The 21,363-nt window shown below is 46.6% G+C and overlaps 1 protein-coding gene across 4 annotated transcripts in view; it reads right to left on the bottom strand.

Moving 5' to 3' along the window:
• GFOD2 (Gfo/Idh/MocA-like oxidoreductase domain containing 2) overlaps positions 1-21,363 on the bottom strand; it is a 37,233-nt gene that overhangs the window by 2,809 nt on the left and 13,061 nt on the right. For 2 of the 4 annotated variants that reach the window (XM_075940514.1, XM_075940515.1), the window contains exon 2: positions 16,435-16,778. The exons of 1 other annotated variant lie outside the window; for it this stretch is intronic. In XM_075940514.1, coding sequence (XP_075796629.1) covers positions 16,435-16,693 — 259 coding nt within the window. In that variant the 5' untranslated portion in view covers positions 16,694-16,778. Of the gene's footprint in view, positions 1-4,349; positions 6,009-16,434; positions 16,779-21,363 lie in introns of those variants that run through there. One more of the 4 variants, XM_075940513.1, reaches the window with a different exon arrangement.

Here is a 21,363-nt window from a genome sequence, read left to right on the forward strand (position 1 = left end):
CACAGGGATCTCACAAAACTGGGCTCCTAGGCAGCAAAAGGGCAGATGAAATTCAATGTTGATGAATGCAAAGTAACGTACATCGGAAAACATAATCCCAACTATACGCACAAAATGAGGGGATCTAAATGAGCTGTTACCACTCAAGAGAGATCTTGGAGTCCCTGTGGAGAGTTTTCTGAAAACATCCACTCAATGCGCAGCAGCAGGCCAAAAAGCAAGCAGAATGTTAGGGACTATTCGGAAAAGGACAGATAAGACAACAGAAAATATAACACCACCACCGCCGAAATCCATGGCACACCCACAGCTCAGATGCTGCATGCAGTTCCGGTCATCTCAGCCCCCCAAAAAAGAAATATTAGAATTGGAGAAGATACAAAGAAGGGCAACAGAAATGATTAGGGGTACGAAGCGGCTTCTGTTAGAGAAAAGAAACTGCCCCCCCTAGTAAAAATGTTTGGCCAGGCCGCTCTTGTGCTGCAGTACTCCTTGAGAGAAACCGGCCGCACCCTTCCTGCATACCATTGCCTTTAGAAAAAGGAAAGGTGTGAAAAGGGGAAAATAGCCTCAGACTCTCCCACCCGTCACCTTGGCGTGAGAACTGCGGGGCTTACCTGGTCGCATGAAACCTGCACAGTTTCGGCCCAACCCCTGGGACACAGACCCCCCACTTGGTGACCATTGGGCCATATATGGTAATATGCAAGCGCGGGAAAGCGATGTGCAGATTTGGGGATAAATACCCATGGCACAGTTTGCTCTAGGAGGTCTTCGCAACACACGTACCACCGTGCATGTGCCTTCTCGTATACTTCAAAGCGCTGCCGGCCTGATCAACCGACTAGCCACCTCCCCCGACTCTCAGGCGTAACCAAGGCCTTCGCAACCGAACCGATATCGGTGAAATGTTCCATATGCTGAGTAAGTAGGTATGTATGATTTGATTTTTTCTTGTTGTATAAGCTTAGTGTTGTAGTTGTTTGTGGGTAGTACATAAGAGTTTGTAGTGATCACTGTTATTTTATTACTGTAGCTGGATATTTTAAGATTAGAGACTATTCCCCTTGCCATTCCCATCCCTATATCTCTGACATGTTTTACTAGAAACCATAGAATAAATATAATAAATACTGTAAATTCATTATTAACACGGTCTATTAAAAATCTTAGAATAAATACTATACACTCACCACTGTCATAAATAAATATTTTTTATTTGATAAAACTGTCCACCTGGCTCGGTCCTTCCCCCCTTGGGTATTCATCATCGGACCTGTGATTCTCGCGACAGCTTCCACGCGAGGAGAGATTAAAAAGATTGGGACAACTGAGCTTGGAAAAGCAGCATGGGATGAGGGTGACACGACAGACACTGATAAAGCCATCAGTGGTGTGGAGAAAGCAAAGAGGAAGTGTTATTTACACCCTCACAACGCACAGCGCAGGTGTCACTGAGTGAAATTTGTAAGTAGCAGGTTTAAAACAAAAAAGAGGGAGCCCTTCTTTCCACAAGGCACAGCCATCCTGGGGGTTTTGTTGCCAGGGATGCTGTGAAGGCCAACACGAAAGCGGGGTTCCAAAAGGAATTTGGTAAGGCCATAGAGGATAGGGACGTTAATGGCTATTAGCCAAGACAGTCAGGGGCTATACCCCCACGTTTCAGGGATCCCTAGCCTCTGGCTGCCAGAAGCTGGGAATGAAAGCGGGAGGGAAGGGGGTGATGGCCTTGCTCTCTTTATTCCCTCTGAAGCACCTGGCCCTGGCCACTGTGGGAAGACAGGGTACTGGGCTAGATGGACAACTGGTCTCAGTATGGCCGCTCTTACGTTCGTTCGTATGCGAGTCCCACTTTCTGCATCCTGGCTCCTGCACCCTCTTCCTTGTCCGGGATGCACAAGATTCAACTTCACAGATTACAAAATAGTAGCGCATACAATCTCACTGTAACCAAACTCTCCGGTCTCTAGCTTCAGGAGGTAGCCGAGTCGTCTGTACAGGATAAACTTAAAAAACAACAGGTAGTCGGGTAGCACTTTAAAGACTAACAAAACATGTAGATGGGATCATGAGCCATGATGGCTGTGCCCAGGAAAGCTCATGATACCACCTATGTGTTCTGTTAGTCTTTAAAGTGCTAACAGACTACCTGTTGTTAAGTTTATCTCCGTTGGCTATCATTCAATAGTATAGTTTCACCCTTACCCCCAGTGCCTACGCTGATGAAGTACTGAGCAGTATTTCTTCTACTGTAGATCTGAGAGACTTTGTTTAGCCAAGAACTCTTCCCTCACAGTAAAGAGCTAGGTCCAACACATTTGCTAGGCAGCTTCCTCTGATCATAACTTAAAACAAGGTGAGGGTTTGGTTGTGCCAGGAAAATGGGCTGTGTTTGGGATGGGGCTGCTGCGCAGAAAACCATACAGAAAAGAGACAGTCACCAGGCAGGTAAAAGGGGCCGGCTGGGAGGTGCGCAGCCCCTCTCCTCTGGGACGCCCCCCCAAACCCCCCCCCCAATTCATACAGGACCATTGCTGGCTACTCCCCTTCATCAGGGAGCAAGGGAAAAGTGCCCAGTTCACTCCATTCCTCTCTTGGCTGGGGAGTGCAGGGAGCAGATGAACCTGGATTTGCTCCAGCTGGTCTGTGCCCACTGGAGCTGCAGTGGCCATGGAGAGGTGCCTCTCACCTGGCTCCATGCTGCTGCAGTGAGACACGCCTGGGGTGGTAGTCCTCTCTCCCCGGGCAGCCTGCAGGCTGAACTCCCTCCCCACACATCACCAGCCCAACCCCAGAGCAACAACTGAAATGAAAACAAGTTGTTGAATTAAGGCCCCAACCAATGCTGGGAAAAGGCGTCAGATTCCAATTTCAGCATTTTGGGCATAAGAAATACACAAAATGAGACAGGTGGCAGCAGCCACTTCTCTGAAAGCCCTTGGAACGGATTCTGGTTCTAAACTCTGAATGTCCTCACGACTCTCAGATGTCATGGTCAGAGGAGCTCGGCGTAATCATTTGATCTGCCCTCTTCCAGAACACAAGCCATCCAATTCCACCCAGCAATCCCTGCATCAAATCCAATAGCTTCTGACAGAGCTAGAGAATACCTCCTAGAAACAGCCAACTCTGGTGTAAACACTTCCGATGACAGAGAATCCACCGCATCCTATGGCAAACGGGTTAGTTACCAAAGGTTAATGAGCCTTAACTTTTTAAAATGTGTATAATTTCCAGATACATTTAAAACAGACTGATTCCTCTTGCCCAATAGGAACAAGCACAAACAGAAATCGCTCCCTTGCAGTTACATGCCCAATTCAAACCATGAAAGAATACATACAGTGCTGTTAGATGCCTCAAAACAGGATTTCTAATAAACACTTAGGGACTGTCAGGGCTGTTCCTCATTCCACCACTCCAAATGCAGAAGGTGGGGGCCCCGCAAGAAAGCTCCAAATCTCGCCTCAACAGGCACTGGTTACAAAAACTGCCCCAACCCCGCCCCCTTCCCCCCGAATCCCAATACAGGCAGTCCCCGGGTTACATGGATCCGACTTACATCAGATCCCTACTTACAAACGGGGTGAGGCAACCCCGCACTAGCTGCTTCCCCCCGGCAGACCAGGGAGACGCAAAGCTAGCACCCCTCCCAGCAGACCAGGGAGACGTGGAGCGGCTTTTCTCAGCAGACACCTCAGCTTGAGAATAAAGGACTGAGGGAAGTGAGGTGTGGGAGAATAAAACTGAGCTCTGGAGAAATGTTTGGCTAGAGTTTCCCCTACAATATGTACCAGTTCCGACTTACATACAAATTCAACTTAAGAACAAACCTACAGTCCCTATCTTGTACGTAACCCGGGGACTGCCTGTACACAGATTATTGGGGAATCCGCTGCCACCTTCAAGTGTTTTTTGATCCCTAAAAAATCAGGGGTGAATACTAGAAGCCACCCCCTGGGGTACCCCAAGCTCTTTTGCCCCCAAAGAGCTTGAAAAAGAAAAGAGAAAAACAAGCTGCAGTCTCTGGTACTGACCCCTCAGTCAGAGGCCTGTGGACCCGCACCGACTGACATCTCTCAGGACACAAGAGTCAAGCATCCCCTTAAAAGAAGTGATTTCTATGACAAAACAAAAGATAAACTGGAGAAAGCAGACTTGGTTGCTAGATGTACAGAGCAACTAAGGAAAACAAATAAAAAAAACCAGAGAGAAGTCTCGGCACAAAGCTTAGATGGTAGGAAATGGGGAGGGGAGGCAGAGATGCACACCAAGCAGTTCTAACCAAACCACAAAATAAAGACAAATTACCCTGAACGCGACTGGACTCACATTTCCCTTGTACTCACTTCTAATTTTCTCTTTGTTCAGTCTGTGCCTAAGCCCTGAATTCCATGGGGGGCATGGCAGTCCTGCCTGGGTTGAAATCAGTCTGTGTCTCAACTCCTGGTTCAACTCTCCCACACAAAGAGAGCAGGCACGGAGACCAATATCCAATTCAAATTTCAACCCTCTCTCTCTATTGGTTCTCCCGGCCCCCTGCCCATCACCTCTGCGAGGTACCTGAGTTAACCCCTTAGTCACCAGGTGCTGGTCAGCATGCCTCCTGTTCAAGACAGGGATCCATCGGTGAATAATATACCACTGTATTATTGTCTCCACACACTTGGCACGGGGAGGGGACTGCTCCAGCCCCCGTACAATGCAGGCCCAGCCTGCGCCCCCCACCCACACCCACAGGCAGGAGCAGCGCTTTTCCATGGGAGGGAGGCGACTCTAGCCTGGCAGCAGCAGGTGGATAGGTTGCTCCGCCTGCCCCCTTTAATCAGTTAACTGACTAAACCGGTTAACCAATTAAACACGATTTTACATCCCTATTCGCCATTATATTCAATACCAAGACTTCCCCTGTGTTGCTCGGGTCCTTCAGGGCAGGGGGCTGGTGCTGTGTGTGGGGGGGTGCAGGCGGTGTGCTTGGGGGGGGTTGCTGCCCCCCATGGTCATTCTTTTTCCTGTGCTTGCTGCCCCCATGGGTGAGTTTAACTTGCTACTCTTGACATCCCTCCCTTTCCATTTGATATGAAAATTGCATTCCATACACATCCTGTCATCCCAGCACAACCTTACCCTGACCTTGCTTTCAGTTAAGATAAGAGGCAGCTGCCTCTTAGCCAAATTTGGTGGCCCTCGCTCTTACCATGTAAGAGGCGTTCTTGAACAAATAGACTCTGACGGACATACAGATGCACACACGTTTCTAAAACATATAGGTATCTGTTTAACTAGCTACGATAAGGGGTGGGTGGGAAAAAAAAATCACATGGCACCATTCCTAAGGTTCCTTAAAATAAACCATCACATCCTACGTATACAAAACAAAAGCCAAGCCAAGAATTTCCAAAAGCTTCCTGATTTAGTAAATAGACTAAATATTTTAAAAACTCATTTCATCCTTCAATACTTTGGTCCAAATATGGTTTCTGCCAGGAAGGCTTCTTATTTAGAAGAAGTTTGTATGCTACCGAAACAACCCTAAGCTGGTTTAGACGGACCAAGGAGGGAGTTGAACATTTTAGAACAAGTCAATTTGATATTTTTCCTCCATGGGCCAGGAGAAAGGTCCTTGTCAGGTCCCTACGGACTCCCAGGCTGGAAATGCGAACACTCTTTTCTAACAAATCTTTCAAGTCATCAAGCATCTCAGATTTTTGCTGCCAGCTCTTTCCTCCCCTTCGTGTCCCACAAACAGCAATGCTATGGTGGGAACCAGTGCCCTGAAGTACAATCCTGAGGTCATTGTAAGCCAGCACTTCTCACGGAATTTATTAATAGGCGCTGGCTAGGCGTAGTACACGACTATCCCATCGTTCTATTATAATGGACTGTGTTGCACGCCCCTTGCAGCGTATGCTTGGAAATATTATTCAGAGATGTCTCCAGCCACAGGCAGTTTACTTATGTGAAGGTCGCTCAGATGAAACGGTGAAAGCAGATGTCCTGTCTGCACCGTGTGGGTATTAAAAGAGGACCAGACTCTCCCCCCCCCCCCCCCCCCCCCCCACTGGAACTGATCTGTCCCGCTCTCCACTCTTTTACACCACCCTTCATTTCAGGGGTGCTCTCTCTCTCTGTATTGCCATGTCTTTTGGATCATTCAGGCTAAGAGGGGATGGCAGGTAGGAGACTAGTATTACATTTTAAAGCTTCTCCTCATGAGATAGCTGTAAAGATTTGTAACTAGCCCTAAAGCTGACAAATGGCTATTCTGATTTAGAAATAACACAGGAGCTCCAGTCTTCAGGCCAGAGGTGTAGTGAGGGTGTTATGCGCCCGGGGGCAAAGACAAAATCTGGGCCCTGCTGCATGGCTTAGCCCGACCCTTCGGAGGAGAGGGGGGAGCTTGTACCACGTCTTCCCCTGCCCCCTCCAGTTTGGGGGCCCGCCTGCACTAGCCCGCTGGCAGATGGACGAGGGTCAGGCTAAGGGCGGAGAGGCAGGGAGGAAGCTCCAGCTTTGTGAAATGGCCTTAGGGACACAAATTTGCATAACTCGAAGACGCTCTGGACAAAATACGTCATGGTGCCTCTCAATGTTAATGCCTCAGCCTGCTGTCTCTCTTTCTTTGGTGTGCACAGGGAATGGTTTACATCTTTACATGTGCCAATGGATCAATGGATCAAGGGTGCTTCCCTCAGTGTCTGGGTGATCACCTGGAAACGGTCTCCTTTGTCCTTTGAGTAGGAGCAGGGGTTGACCTGAGGATGTCCTGTGAGCCTCCTAACTGGTAGGGGTCTGACCAGCTGATTTTCCATGGAAGGGGAGAATGTAAAACAGAGAATTCCTGCCTGAAAGGGAGGCTACTTAAGATGCAAAGATTTTCAGTTCTTTGTCTTTGGCTGGAATGGCCCTCCGAAGAGAATGAACCAGAGACCCCTGGGAGCTTCCCTGGTTTGGAGGCTGAGCTGAAATAAGAACAGTTTCAGAGTAAGTTTATAAGAAGCGTGAGTGTGTTAGAACAAGCGCTGCCTTTTTTGTTATTTTAAATTTGTAATTCACTTTGCTCTGCCTGTTCCCACTTGCAAACACTTAAATCCTACTGCTTGTCCTTAATAAAATCACTTTTATTCACTACCAAGCCCTGTGTAAAGGATTGTTACCTGGGGGAGCAATCTGTGTGTGCATTCCTCCTTTTATTGTTAAAGGGGGCTCACTTAAATAATTCATTTGGGGTTCTGATCCCATTTGGGGAGTGGTTTCCCTGGAAGCTGGGCCTGAAGCTGCATTTTCCTTGGACCTGAAGAGAGACAGTGTCTGTACTGCTCCTTGGGGGTGGGGGGTAGGGCAGTGATCTCAGCTCTATACTTTGGCTGGGGGAGACCCTGGGAGTACAGTGATCTTTGTCCCACCTCAGCAAAATGTGCTCCTTGGTCAGAGAGACTGCACAAAAGGCAAGGTGACAGACAGACAGGACTGAGCAGCAGTGTTAGGATTTGGTGCTTTTAACAAAATCGCTGTCACTGACACTGGGAAAGTAATGCACTTCCTGGTATGAAAAAAGATTCCACCAGGAATCAAAACAGGAAGGAGGGAACAATAGAAGGCCCTGCTTTAGAATATGGGTTAAAGGCAGCAGGACACACTCGCTGTCTGCTAGCCCAGCTGTGTAATGCTCTCTCTCTCCCCTCCCTCCAAAATGGAGCCTGTAATCCAAGCCTGGCACTAATCACATTTAGAGTTTTCAATAACTTGGTCACTAAAACAGAGCCCTTGGAACACCTTTACTTTCAGATCATACATACACCATCCTGCCCCACACCTCTGTAATGCAATCTGCATTCACATCGGCCCTTCCTAGAGTGTAGGATTCCTTAAAAAGAGACTCCTGCCGGAAGGGGCCTGTGGATGCACTGGGGCTTCTTACCTGTTGAGGTAAGCAGCCATCCTGCAGCAAAAAAACTTCAAGACCAGACTTCAAAGAGAAACTGCGGAGCTACAGTTCATCTGGAAATTTGACACCATCAGCTCAGGATTAAACAGACTGTGAATGGCTCGCCAACTACAAAAGCAGTTTCTCCTCTCTTGGTGTTCACACCTCCAGATCAGCTGCTAAAAGTGGGCCTCACCTTCCCTGACTGAATTAACCTTGTTATCTCTAGCCTTATTCTGGCCTGCCTCTGGAAATTTCCACTACATGCATCTGACGAAGTGGGTCTTTGCCCACAAAAGCTTATGCTCCAATACATCTGTTAGTCTATAAGGTGCCACAGGATTCTGTCGCTTTTGCAGATCCAGACTAACACGGCTACCCCTCTGATATAAAAAATTCTGTTTCTCCTTTACACAAGCCAATTCCACCCCTTGAATGTTCCACAGTTCAGGATCTCGTGTTGATTTGCTGTTGGAGAAGCCCTGATGTTGGCACCTCAGTGACGCAGGGATGGGGGCTGGGAAGGGAGAGGATAGCATCCTGTTAAGGGAAAGCAGGCCCCAGAACGAAAGGATTTACTGCCAGCACTTCACCACCTACATCCATAATGCTTTTAGAGGAGCAGAGGAATCAACTGAAACACTGAACCAACAGTGGATTTATAGACAGCAACCCTAGAAAGGAAGCAGCAAAGCCTGGCAGATGTACAGTTGATAGTGAACCAGGAAATAGCTTCAAAGCAGTCTGCATGTGATGGCCATGCAAAGATTTTTACAACAGCATGTCAGCCAAAGATCCCTGATGGGTCATATACTTTGACAGGCTACAGAGAGACATTCCTGTTTGCCTGGCACAAACTAGACTGCTGATCCACCACCCTTTCTATCGCACCAGCGAAGACACAGACCTAATCCTACAGTAAAACCACAGGATGAAAGCAACCCATCTGCAGCAGGCCCCATGCGGGGCTGAAGCAGCCCCCTGCCCATGGCAGGCAGGGAGATGCTCCGGCCACCGCTGGTTACCAGTTAACCTTTCACATCCCTAATGAGAAATACTAAAATGCAATTGTTGTTCTTATATGCGGAGTCATCTAAAACTCTTCCAACAATAGAAGTCTAACTCCACCGTAGGGGATGATGCTGCTCTACACACACGGGACAGTGTAATTTTACAAGACTTGGGCTGTTAAAAAGCATGCTGTACTCTTCCTTGTACTTACTTCATTTAACATTGTTAGTGTAAGAAACTAAATCCAATATAAGGAGCACAGTCTAAGAAATGAATCCCATAACTTGTAAGATCGTGGAAAGCTGATATTAAAAATGCCTCCTAGGTAGACTTAAAAAAAGCAATTAAACTCAAAAACATTAATGGAATGTTACAGCAACTCTCTGAAGTAATCTCAGGTTACAATGCAGGTCAAGCAGCATACGTCCATTATAAGCGCTGTTCTTCAGAATTTAGTCATGTTAATTTATAATAAACTAAAATTACAAATTCCAGTTACCTGTCTGCACACTTTATAAAAGAGCAAAATGTGATTGTTTTAAAATGTGATGTCAATAATTCTCTCCTCTAGTGGATTGCTGGAATTTGCTGATTGCACCAAAAAGGTGAAGGATTGGAACAGTGGGTGATGAATGATCATTACCTCTGAACTTGATTTGCCATTTAGAGGTCTGCCAGGTTCACTTTTAGCAATCAATGCAAGAACAACGTGGGCCCTACGCCAGAAATAAGGTCTGACCCTGCACCGCTAATGTCAATGGAAGTTTTGTCATTGATATTAAAGGAGCGGAGAATCAGGCATTAAAACCAACACTCTTTGTTGACATTTCTCTTTGCTTATCAATCTGCAGCATACAATGAGTCTGTGTACTGGGTTTTTTAAAGGATTTCATATTAGTGAGAGCTAAATGCTGTTGATTACAGCCAGCGAAAGAGACCTAGAAAAATCTCATTTCTAAACTACATGAACAAGATACACAGTGTAAACTTTTAAGACTTCGCTGGCTGTATAAGACTGGAGACTGCACACACCCCACACACCTGGGCATCAAGTCTCCAACAAAAGGAAATGAGCAGGACATTACACAGAGCACTGGTTACTATACACTCTCTTTTCAGGGCAGGCCTATGCTCCAGGCTGAAGTTGAATAAGTTATACAACTCCAGCTATGTGAATAATGAAGTTGGAATCAATGTACCTTCAGTGATCTACCTGGAGTGTCTACACCACACTGGGATAACAAGAGATTCTCCCGTCGATTTACTTCATGTATCTCAGTTCGATGGAATGCCGCAGTTGACGGGAATGCAATCCACAGTCGATTTAGCAGGTACAGGCAGTCCCCGACTTACGCGGATCCGACTTACGTCAGATCCGCACTTACGAACGGGGCTCTCTCGCCCCGGAGGTCGAGGTGGCGGATTGCTACCTGCGAGCTCTGGGGCGAGAAAGCCCCATTCGTAAGCTGCTCCGGTGCCCCTGGTCTGCTGGAGACCGTCTCCAGCAGACCAGGGGCACCGGGCGGGTTCCTGCGCTTCTGAGGCTTTGCCAGAGCAAAGCCTCAGAAGCGCGGGGAACCGCCGCTGCTGCCGCTTCAGTCCCAGTGCCTGTGGTCTCCTGGGGACCGTCCCCAGCAGATCACAGGCACCGGGACTGAAGCGGCAGCCGCGGCGGGTCCCGTGCCTCTGAGACTTTGCCAGAGCAAAGCCTCAGAGGCGCGGCACCCCGCTGCCGCTGCGGCTCTGCTCCCCGTGTCCCTGGTCTGCTGGGGGGGGGGGGGGGCGCAGCTAGTGTGCCCCCCCCAGCAGACCAGGCTTTTGTTTTGGACCCTGGAGCAGAGCAGCTGGGGCGCTGCCGATTGGTCCTGCAGCGCCGCTCTGGGCACTACTGGACCAACCCGGCAGCACCCCAGCTGCTCTGCCCCAGGTCCTGATTCAGCCGTTGCTGGTCAGTTTCAGCAGCGGCTGAATCAGGACGCCTGGGGCAGAGCAGATGGGGTGCTGCTGGGTTGGTCCAGTAGCACCAAGGAGCGGCGCTACTGGAGCAACCCAGCAGCACCCCAGCTGCTCTGCCCCAGGCGTCCCCAAGTCAGCTTCTGCTGAAACTGACCAGCGCTGACTACAGGAAGCCTGAGGCAGAGTTGCTCTGCCCCGGGCTTCCTGGAATCAGCTGCTGATCAGTTTCAGCAGCAGCTGACTTGGGGACGCCTGGGGTTCTTAAGTTGAATCTGTATGTAAGTCAGAACTGGTGGTCAGTTTCAGCAGCCGCTGAATCTGGACGCCAGTTCCGACTTACATACAGATTCAACTTAAGAACAAACCTACAGTCCCTATCTAGTACGTAACCCGGGGACTGCCTGTATTCACTCTACTTGCTAAAATTGACCCCCAGTGGATTGATCACCATCACATGGATCAACCCTGAGGAATTTTGGTGTGGTACATTAGTGCCCAAATGACTAAGCAACGGACTTCAATCTATGTGGCAGAGCTGCAGCAAGTCTTAAAACAAACGGCGAATTACTGATCAGATAGCCCTCAGCATTGAGAACATTGCTGCACAAAATACACACTTCTCACGAATGACAAATTCACTTCAGCTTGCCCCTCCTGCCTCTAAATGTACAAGTTACAACATTGATCCCACAACCACCATTGCTGTTACTTGTCCTACACAGTAAAATGTCTATACTAGGAAATTTTCAAGACTCCAGTGCAGTGGTCTCTAACCTTTTTAAGCATGAGATCACTTTTTGAATTTCAGTGCAATCCAAGATCTACCTCAAATAAAATACACTTGCCCCGCCTCCTTCCTGCCCCGCCCCTGCTCACTCTATCCTCCCTCTCTTGCCCATCCTCACTCACTTTCATCAGGCTGGGGCAGAGGGTTGGGGCACAGGCTCTGGTCTTGGGTTAAGGGATCTGGAGTGTGAGGGGGGCTCTGAGCTGCTCTGGGGGCAAGCAGTTGGGATGTAGGAGGGGTTCTAGGTGCAGGCTCTGGGAGGAGGTTTGGAGGCAGAGGTGCTCTGGGCTGGGGCTTGGGCAGGGGCTTGGGGTGCAGGAGTGGGGTCATGACTGGGGCAAGAGTTCAGGACGTGGGCTCCAGCTGGGCCCTACTTACCTCAGGTGGTTCCTGGGTGGTGGTGCAGTGGGGCTAAGGCAGGCTCAGTCCTGCCCTGGCCCTGCACCACTCCCTAAAGCAGCCAGCAAACTCCCTCCCAAGCCCTGTTGTGCCCCTCACTGCTTTGTGGAGACAGTATACAGAGTGGGAGGAGGCACCTTGACATCAGCACCCCCCCTCTCCCACCGCTGCCCTGCACAGACAGCAGGAGGGGCAGCTCCAAGGCAAAGGGCAGGAAATGCGCAGCAGTGGATGGAGGGGCAGCTGAAGTGCTGGCACTTGACCAAACCAGTCAGGATCACCTCTCAGAGGCTCCAAGATCTACCAGTAGATCCCGACTGACTGGTTGGTGACCACTGGGTTAGTGTCATGTATTCCACAGGCTCTTCAAGAGCTCAGAACAGTGTGAAGGGCATGTGGACACACTCCATGGAGATGTACAGGCAGTCCCTGGGTTACGTACAAGATAGGGACTGTAGGTTTGTTCTTAAGTTGAATCTGTATGTAAGTCGGAACTGGCGTCCAGATTCAGCCGCTGCTGAAACTGATCAGTTTCAACAGCGGCTGAATCTGGACGCCAGTTCTGACTTACATACAGATTCAACTTAAGAACCCCAGGCATCCCCAAGTCAGCTGCTGCTGAAATTGATCAGCAGCTGATTCCAGGAAGCCCGGGGCAGGGACTTCCTGTAGTCAGCCACTGGTCAGTTTCAGCAGCGGCTGACTTGGGGACGCCTGGGGCAGAGCAACTGGGGTGCTGCTGGGTTGGTCCAGTAGCGCCGCCGCTCCTCGGCACTACTGGACCAACCCAGCAGCACCCAAGCTGCTCTGCCCCAGGCGTCCTGATTCAGCCGCTGCTGAAACTGACCAGCAGTGGCTGAATCAGGACGCCTGGGGCAGAGCAGCTGGGGTGCTGCCGGGTTGGTCCACTAGCGTCCAGAGCGGCACTACGGGACCAACCGGCAGCGCCCCAGCTGCTGTACCACAGGCGTCTGGAGCAAAGCCGCGGAGCACGGGGGCAGCGGGACAGCCCAGACGCGCCGTGGCTGTCCTGCTGCCCTCGGGCTCCGTGGCTTTGCTCTGCTTTGCTCCCCGTCCCCCTGGTCTGCAGACCAGGGGGACGGGGAGCAAAGCGGCGGAACACGCGGGCAGCGGACAGCCCTGTCCGCTGCCCGCGTGTTCCGCCGCTTTGCTTCCTCTCCCTGGTCTGCTGGAGACCAGAGAGAGGGAGGGCCCCGTTCGTAACTGCGGATCCGACATAAGTCGGATCCGCGTAACTTGGGGACTGCCTGTATAATCAATAACTAGAAGCCTGTTCCTCTACTGCTCTGTCCTTCACAGGCATAGAGGAGGGACTGAGCAAATTTCAATTTCCATCATAATCATAATACAACTACATTGTATTACATACCAGCTATGCTCCAAACCTCAAGCAATCCTGCTTGTTTTGAAATCCTGCCAATTTATGGCAACTCCAGAAATGCGATAAACTCAGTCCAAGATGCTTGCCTTCATTTTGCTACTTCCTGTTTACACAAGCTCTGAAACACAAAAATCCTCCCACTGTTTGCAGTAAGGAGATGAAAAAGCTGTATGCAAATGGTAACAGTCAGATACTTGGGTCAACATCACAGAGCCTCTGGTCCAGCAATAACAAGGGTGGATTATCTAAAATGCAAAACAGCGATAGACCCCTTTTCTGTCTCCCTCAATACAAACATGCATTCAAAGTGTTTGCAATATATACCCCACAAAGCCAGGTTGACAAACAAAACATACATCACACAGATCTTTCAAAGATGTAAAGGATCAGCAGGGTAGGTGTAGCCATGGTGGTTTTGGTGTCCTGAACAAATGCAAATGTTTGGTTTTCATATATTCTGCCTCCTTAAATTCCTGAACCATTCAGTTAGATATGTTTCTTTTTTGCTTTCGGCCTTAAACAGGGGCATAACGGTGTGCTCCTAATTTAGCTTTCATTCTATCAAGAGATGACTGTTTCAGCTGTGTGCAATAGGAGACATTTTATAAGGTGGCTTCAGATCCTTTGGGATGAAAAGTGGTACATGAATGTCAATGTTTCTTATCTCACTGGTTGCTTCTTGGTCACACATCTTACATTTGATTACAATCTAAGCATTGATCAGTTATGCTTTTCCCATGGTTGGCAGTGAATAGTACCACGTCACTCACACGGGTACTCATACACATTATTGAATTGTTGATAACGGTTTATGGCTACTAATAAACTGTAACATGTAAACTAGCATTAGTACCACCTGGCACCACTGGCCTCCTCCTTCCTCTACAGGCCAAACACCTGTCATGGTGGGACTGGCTTTCAGTGCACTGCAGCCTAACCACATTCAGTTCCCAATCTCCCAGCTAGAAAAGCACAATATACCCCCCGGCCACATACAATTCCCCTTCAAAAAGGCTCTAGATGTAATGATCGCTATTTTAATATTGATATCACCGCAGGCATGCTTGTCATCTCTGAGACCATCACAGAACAGGTATTCTTCCAACATTCTGGACCCAGAAGAACATTGTCGATCGTACGCTCATGCCTCTGGAAATTGGTCCTTACCAGAAACGTGTTTAAGGAATATCTTGGGCCAATTTAGAAAAAGCAGAAAGACAAGAGGACTAGTGATAACACAGTCTTTGGATTATAACACTTTGAGGAAATTAAAAATAAATGAAAAGTAAATAACCGCTCCTATTTCACAATTCATTTGTGTAGGCCTTAAGAGCCAACAATCCCTAACTTTTCACTTCTTCATCAACCACATAAACCATGTCTCCACAAATAATCTTATTTTCATCTTCATTTTTTCACCTCCTTTGATTGAAGTGATGCCATTTCATGTTTCCTAGCCTTTGAAGAGCAAGAGTTTAACAATCTAATTTGTATTGTGTTCAGAAAAGGTTCAAACCCATAAACTCATCTCACTTCATCTGTAACCTACAGAGGGTTTATCAGAAAGCAAGTGATTCTCACTTGTACATTACATTTTTCTATAGCAATACTTCCTTGGGACTTTGAACTAACAGTAATAAAGCACTCAAGGTGAGTCTAACAACTACATAAGATAATACCCAAAGATCACCTCCCAAATGTCGGACAAACATTTTAGAAGGGTTCGCATGAGATGTTTACTTCAAAAGCAAGTTACTTTAGCGCACACATCTACTTAAAAGGCACAGAGTCCAGCATGACATGGTCCCCAATCCTATAAACCATTCACTTGGATCTCCATTAAGAATCAACAAGTCATCAAGCTTTAGATTTACAAAACTGGTTTTATACCCGGTGGCGTGCGCCTCTCTAGATATTCAGGTTGGAAAGTTAAGCATAAAAAATTAGGATGCTAGTGACCTCAAGTAGACACTGCAACCAGTTCATAACCTCTTTGCCCCCCAGCATATCCCCCACCAGCTGTCAGCCGTCCCCCTCCTAATCTCCTGTCCCCATCCACTTCTTCCACACTTATCTTGGTTCAGCTTTAGCCCTCTCCATATTTCAGTCAGTAGAGCCCTGCAAACCCATGGCTATCCGCTGTATATCTGCGGACACCTGTGGATATCAGTGGCTCGTGTTTGTGTCTGTGGATACAAATTTTGTATCAGCACAGGACACTCAGTCAGGATTGACTCCTCGTCCTCTGCCATGCTGCTTGGGTGCCAGCAGAGGGACACACGTTCTCGAGGCCCTCCATTCTTGTGCCACGGAAGCCCTCAGCATCTAGGAGCTGGGCAATTCCAGCCCAGCCCCTGGATGGAGCATGCGCGATACTGAACAGTCAGAGAATTTAGCCTCTGAGCATCTGCAGATTTGATCTGGGGTCAAACTGGGTGGGCTTTTCTGTGAACAGCGAAAAGCACATGCCTGACAGAGCCGAAATGAGAGCCACTCTACCTCAACAAAACTCCAAGTCCCTGCTCCACAGTAAGGGGCCATAGAGATTATCAGCTAAACTCTGGTTAAAAATATTTGAACATGGGCAATAAAAAGTCTCTTTCCCTAATTTTGTTCTCAAAAGTAGCTAACTATTTTTTTCCTGAAACTTTCCAAAAATACCCAGTCTGAGGCGGACACTCAGCATGGGAAATTTCAGTCTGAAGAGCAGAAGTTCCAGTAAAGTGATAAGCAGGATCTTATGATGGGAAGCATCAGGTAACCTACAAGCAGCACTTTCAGTTCCAAACGCAACAATTTAAAACGTTGTTTTTCTAGCACTATTGATTATTCATTGATAAGCCAATAGCTACACATTTAAATCAATTAGCAAGCAGTTTATCAATTAGAGAATTAAAAAAAACCACCAGTAACTTTCTCTGTGTCCAAAGAGAAAAAAAGCCACACCGGTACCTAAAGCTTTCACAGCAATTTGCCGAGTTAGTGGTGGAGGGATGTTGATGCAAACCAAATCCACATCTTGGTGCAGCAAGACATCATCAGTGCGACTTGTGTAGAACTCAATGTTCATTTCCTCCGCTAGCTGCTTTGCTTCCTCTTCAGTCTTGCCCCACAGTGCTTTGATGGAGAAACCCTCTGCTTTCAACAAAGGTACCAATACCCGGGCAGTGCTGCCAGTCCCAAACACACCCACTCCAGGAAGCATTTTCATTGTGTTTCCACTCAAGGATTAGTGTCCATATGTAGACTTCCAACATAAGGTTGAGCTCCTCAGCCTTCCATTTCAACCACAGCTCCTAAAACAGCAAATAGGACAGTTGAGCGTTACCAGAGGGAACATTTTTATATCAAATGCATTCACTGCTGGATGTCAGCATTTTGGGGTCACGGAATCAAAGAAGAGTAGGGTTGGAAGAGACCTCAGGAGGCCATCTAGACCAGCCTCCTTCTCAACACAGGACCAACTTCAACTAAATCATCCCAGCCAGGGCTTTGTCACGTGCAAAATGCTGAGAAACAATCTTCAAGTGAAAGAACTAGATAAACCTAAGATAGAGCCAGCTAAAAACGGATGGCTGAAAGAAGATCTATGGTGCCCTTGCCTTTAATGTGAAGGTGTAAGAGACATCTTAACAGCTGGGTTTCCAAGAAACTGCTTGGCTCAAGATGAAAAACTGCATACTGAGAGCTTCAAAAGTGGCCACATCTTCACATCAAAGATGACAGAATATCATACGCCTCATTTTTTGCTCATTTGGAGCAGTCCTAAAGTAAATACACTGTTCTGAACAAGACTTATTCTAAGTATCTTGGAAAATCTAACTATGAGCACTAAAAATAAAGGATACAAGAGGAGACAGTAGATACTACAGCCACACACTACAGAGGGGAACAGGTGATAGAAAGCACCCCTGTAAAGAAAAGGCATAACAAAGAACAAAGAAGGGTACTACAGCCCTGCAACTCTTGGCAGACACACATTATAGAATGGAGATTCTAAGCCTGAGGCAGTGCAAACCTTTCATAGGAAGGGTTAAAGGGAAGCAAAATGCAGGACAATGTAGCACTTTAAAGACTAACAAGATGGTTTATTAGATGATGAGCTTTCGTGGGCCAGACCCACTTCCTCAGATCAAATAGTGGAAGAAAATAGTCACAACCATATATACCAAAGGATACAATTAAAAAAAATGAACACATATGTAAAGGACAAATCACATTTCAGAACAGGAGGGGGATGCGGGGGGGGGGGGGGGGGGGAGGAAGGAAGGTAAGTGTCTGTGAATTGATGATATTAGAGGTGGGGAGAGTGGGATGTTTGTGAGTTAATGGTGTTAGAGGTGATAATTGGGAAAGCTATCTTGATAATGTGTAAGATAGTTCAAGTGTTTGTTCAATCCTCTTTAGAGAGTGTCGAATTTTAACATGAATGACAGTTCAGAGGATTCCCTTTCAAGTGCAGATGTAAAAGGTCTTTGTAGCAGAATGCAGGTGGTTAAGTCATTGAGAGAGTGTCAATGGGAAGTTAAAGGGAAGTGTTACAGCAAAGAACAAAAAACCTGTCAAGCTATTTAACTGTAGGGAAACTCAGTACCATCATTGCAGAAGAAGGTTTAGTTAAAAGCAAAAGTTTAACAACTAGAATGATCAATGTATTCTCTTCAATGAGAGTAAGGAGAAGTAGGTGTACTTGGTTTATGTTTTTATTCCTTTCCATATTTTACATTCCATGCTGGATTCATTCCACCAATAATGCCTTGTAGGAGTCCACACAAATTCTTTGTGGACCTGATGCCTAGCTGATGTATTCTCCTCTGCCCAATTTCCACATCAGCAATTGTCCGTTTACCTCTACATTCATCTATTACTCATCATTAGCATGGCTGTATGTTTTGCAGTGATGGTACAATTCCTTGGTACGGATAAAACGTTAAGTTAAACAATGTGACATCAAGTAAGTGGAGTGTGGAGGGGGAGGACATAACAATTCAATGAAGTTTTGCAACTATAACAGGAATATTAATGGATAGTTTATAGTCCTGATACCTGGCATATATCTATAAAAAGCTTCTTTCCATAGCAAACAGTGTTTGCAGTTGTTCTGCTTAAGCATTTTTACTCCAGCCAGGATCTCCCCTTAAATTTACTTCAGTGCCACAGGTAGGAAATTTTACTAAACGCAGGCGATTAGAAAGAGTGAACAGTTTTATTGAACTAGTAATTTACACAAGATCTTTCCAACTAATTTTAAAATAAAAGGTATTTAATTACAAGAGTCGCAGGATCCTTAGCTATAAAATTTTTTTGCTCACACATTTTTTAAAAAAGCCTGAGTTTGCAGGAACATAACAGATATATAGCAAGAGAAGCAGTTCATAGTGTATTTCTGGTATAACTATTGTTTAAGATACATAAAAGAAAAATGAGTAAACTAAATACAAATGTGAAATCAAATGAAAACTTGTTACATTTCTCATCTTCATCACTATTAACAATTCCAGTTTAGAGGTACAGTAATGATGTTTTGTGAAAGGTGCCATATGAAACTTCTCTAAATGTTCCCTCTTATCTATTCATTTTTCCTTTGCTGTTTCAGATATAGAATCCCTAGTAACTTGATCAATAGTATCCTTAGCAATCAATATTCTTACATTTTAAAAAGTGATTACCAATGTACCTGCTTAATTTCTTGGATGTTACTCTTGTTCTGCTTATGGTTATACAGAGATATATTATTTGTTGCTCAGGCTCCTTAACAGTGTTCCTTTAATAGCTTTTATTTCTCTCTGAAGTAGAAACATCTATGGAAATCAATGCTCTTACCAGACCCCTCCTTCTCAAGATACCTCAATATGTTGAAATTTTATTAATACAATACAGGCAGTCCCCGGGTTACGTACAAGATAGGGACTGTAGGTTTGTTCTTAAGTTGAATTTGTATGTAAGTTGGAACTAGTACATATTGTAGGGGAAACTCTAGCCAAACATTTCTCCAGAGCTCAGTTTTATTCTCCCACACCTCACTTCCCTCAGTCCTTTATTCTCAAGCTGAGGAGTCTGCTGAGAAAAGCCGCTCCGTGTCTCCCTGGTCTGTTGGGGGGGGGGGGAGGTGAGGGGGCACTAGCTTCACATCTCCCTGGTCTGCTGGGGGGAAGCAGCTAGTGCGGGGTTGCCTCACCCCGTTTGTAAGTAGGGATCCAATGTAAGTTGGATCCATGTAACCCGGGGACTGCCTGTATTTAAAATTAAAATAAAAAACTGTCTATATAGAGCTGACACTTTAATAAGCTCCATATTTTGCAACCTTTACACATGTTGAGATGTACCTTACTCCTTGAATAGTCCTCTCTGACGGAATGGGACCCTGCACAGAGAATCGCTGTGCTCAGTATGAGAGTAAGAATCTCTCAATCTGGCCCTTCCTGTCATTGTTAACTGACACAGGAGGCCCTAGTGAGCAGGCAGCATTGTTAATCTAAGATTATTTCCTTCATTTCTCCTGCCCACTATCCCACATTATACTTGCTGTTGCAATTCACTGATTTCTTTACTGTCACTGTTAATTACATTTTAATGTGCTTTTGCTGATCAATTTACAGAACTCTTGTGGCCTTCTCTCTTATATTCCAGTACATGGCTGCATGAAAATGTTAGGGCTGTCATGTGATTAACAACAATCAATCACATAATTGCACTGATAACAGAATCCCATTTATTTAAATAGTTTTGGATGTTTTCTACATTTTCAAATATATTGATTTCAATTACAACACAGACTATCAAGTGTACAGTGCTAGCTTTATTTTTTATTACAAATATTTGCATAGGGATGTAAACAGTCGTTTAAAAACAGTTGGCTCCCCACAAGCACCAGATCCCGCAGACACATCCTCCCCGATAGAGAGGCAGCAGCTCAGAGGGCGAGGGGGGCAGGCAGGAGCTGGGGCAGGCACGAAGCAATAGGACAGTGCTGCTAGGTCACATCAGACCAGACGTGAACATGCTCCCCCAGCAAGAAGTAAAAACTGAAACCTGAAGAGGATTTGTAATGTAAAATATGGTGAATGTAAAATACAGGTAATGAAAGCAATAGCTCTGATATTCTGGTGTTCATGCTGTTTCATTCCCTTTGGGGTATGTACAGCTGTGAGGAGGCTTAAGGCAAGGTGCTGAGGATGTGTGGGGGCACCCGAGTCAGGGCAGGGGGTGGGTGGGAGGCTCAGGGCAGGGAGTTGGGAGTGCTGGAGTCAAGGCAGGGGGCTAGGTAGGGAGGCGCAGAAGGAGTACAGGGTGGGAGGGGGACAGAGCAGGGAGTTGTGGGGGAGAGGTGCAGGAGTCAGGGCTGAAGGCCGGGGATGAATGAGGATGTGTGTCTTGGGGTACGCAAGATAAATAAGACTCCTGAAAGGGACACAGTAATCTGGAAGGCTTGACTGTTTTAAAGAGCGTGCCCAAGGGGAGCTCTTGCCACAGTGGCATATCCCCTTTACTTTCACCTCTGTCTATAAGCAACAAAAAGCATTTTCCTATTGGCAAGGGCACTAAGTGCTATTGACAATGTTCTCTACAGCTCCTCCCCCCTGCGAAAACTCACATTGTAAGATCAACTGTAAATGAGACTAAGTTTAAAGGAATCTAATAACACTGCACATTCTTTTACAAGTTACTACCGCTTACCTTAGGAAGTTCTTTGGGGAAGAGACTGAGTCTCTGCATTCAGTCATGCAGGGCCTACTAAAATGAGGCCGCAGGGCATTTCCAGCACAAAGTAAAATATAATAAGTCAAAAGAAACAGCAGAGCAAGCCCAGCACCACTGAGCTTTTATTTTGCTTGATGTCTATAAATGTTGATGAAGGCTATAAAAAGTTACCAAATATTT

Source organism: Pelodiscus sinensis, chromosome 12 (genome assembly GCF_049634645.1).
Source record: "Pelodiscus sinensis isolate JC-2024 chromosome 12, ASM4963464v1, whole genome shotgun sequence".
NCBI classification, from domain to species: Eukaryota; Metazoa; Chordata; order Testudines; family Trionychidae; genus Pelodiscus; species Pelodiscus sinensis.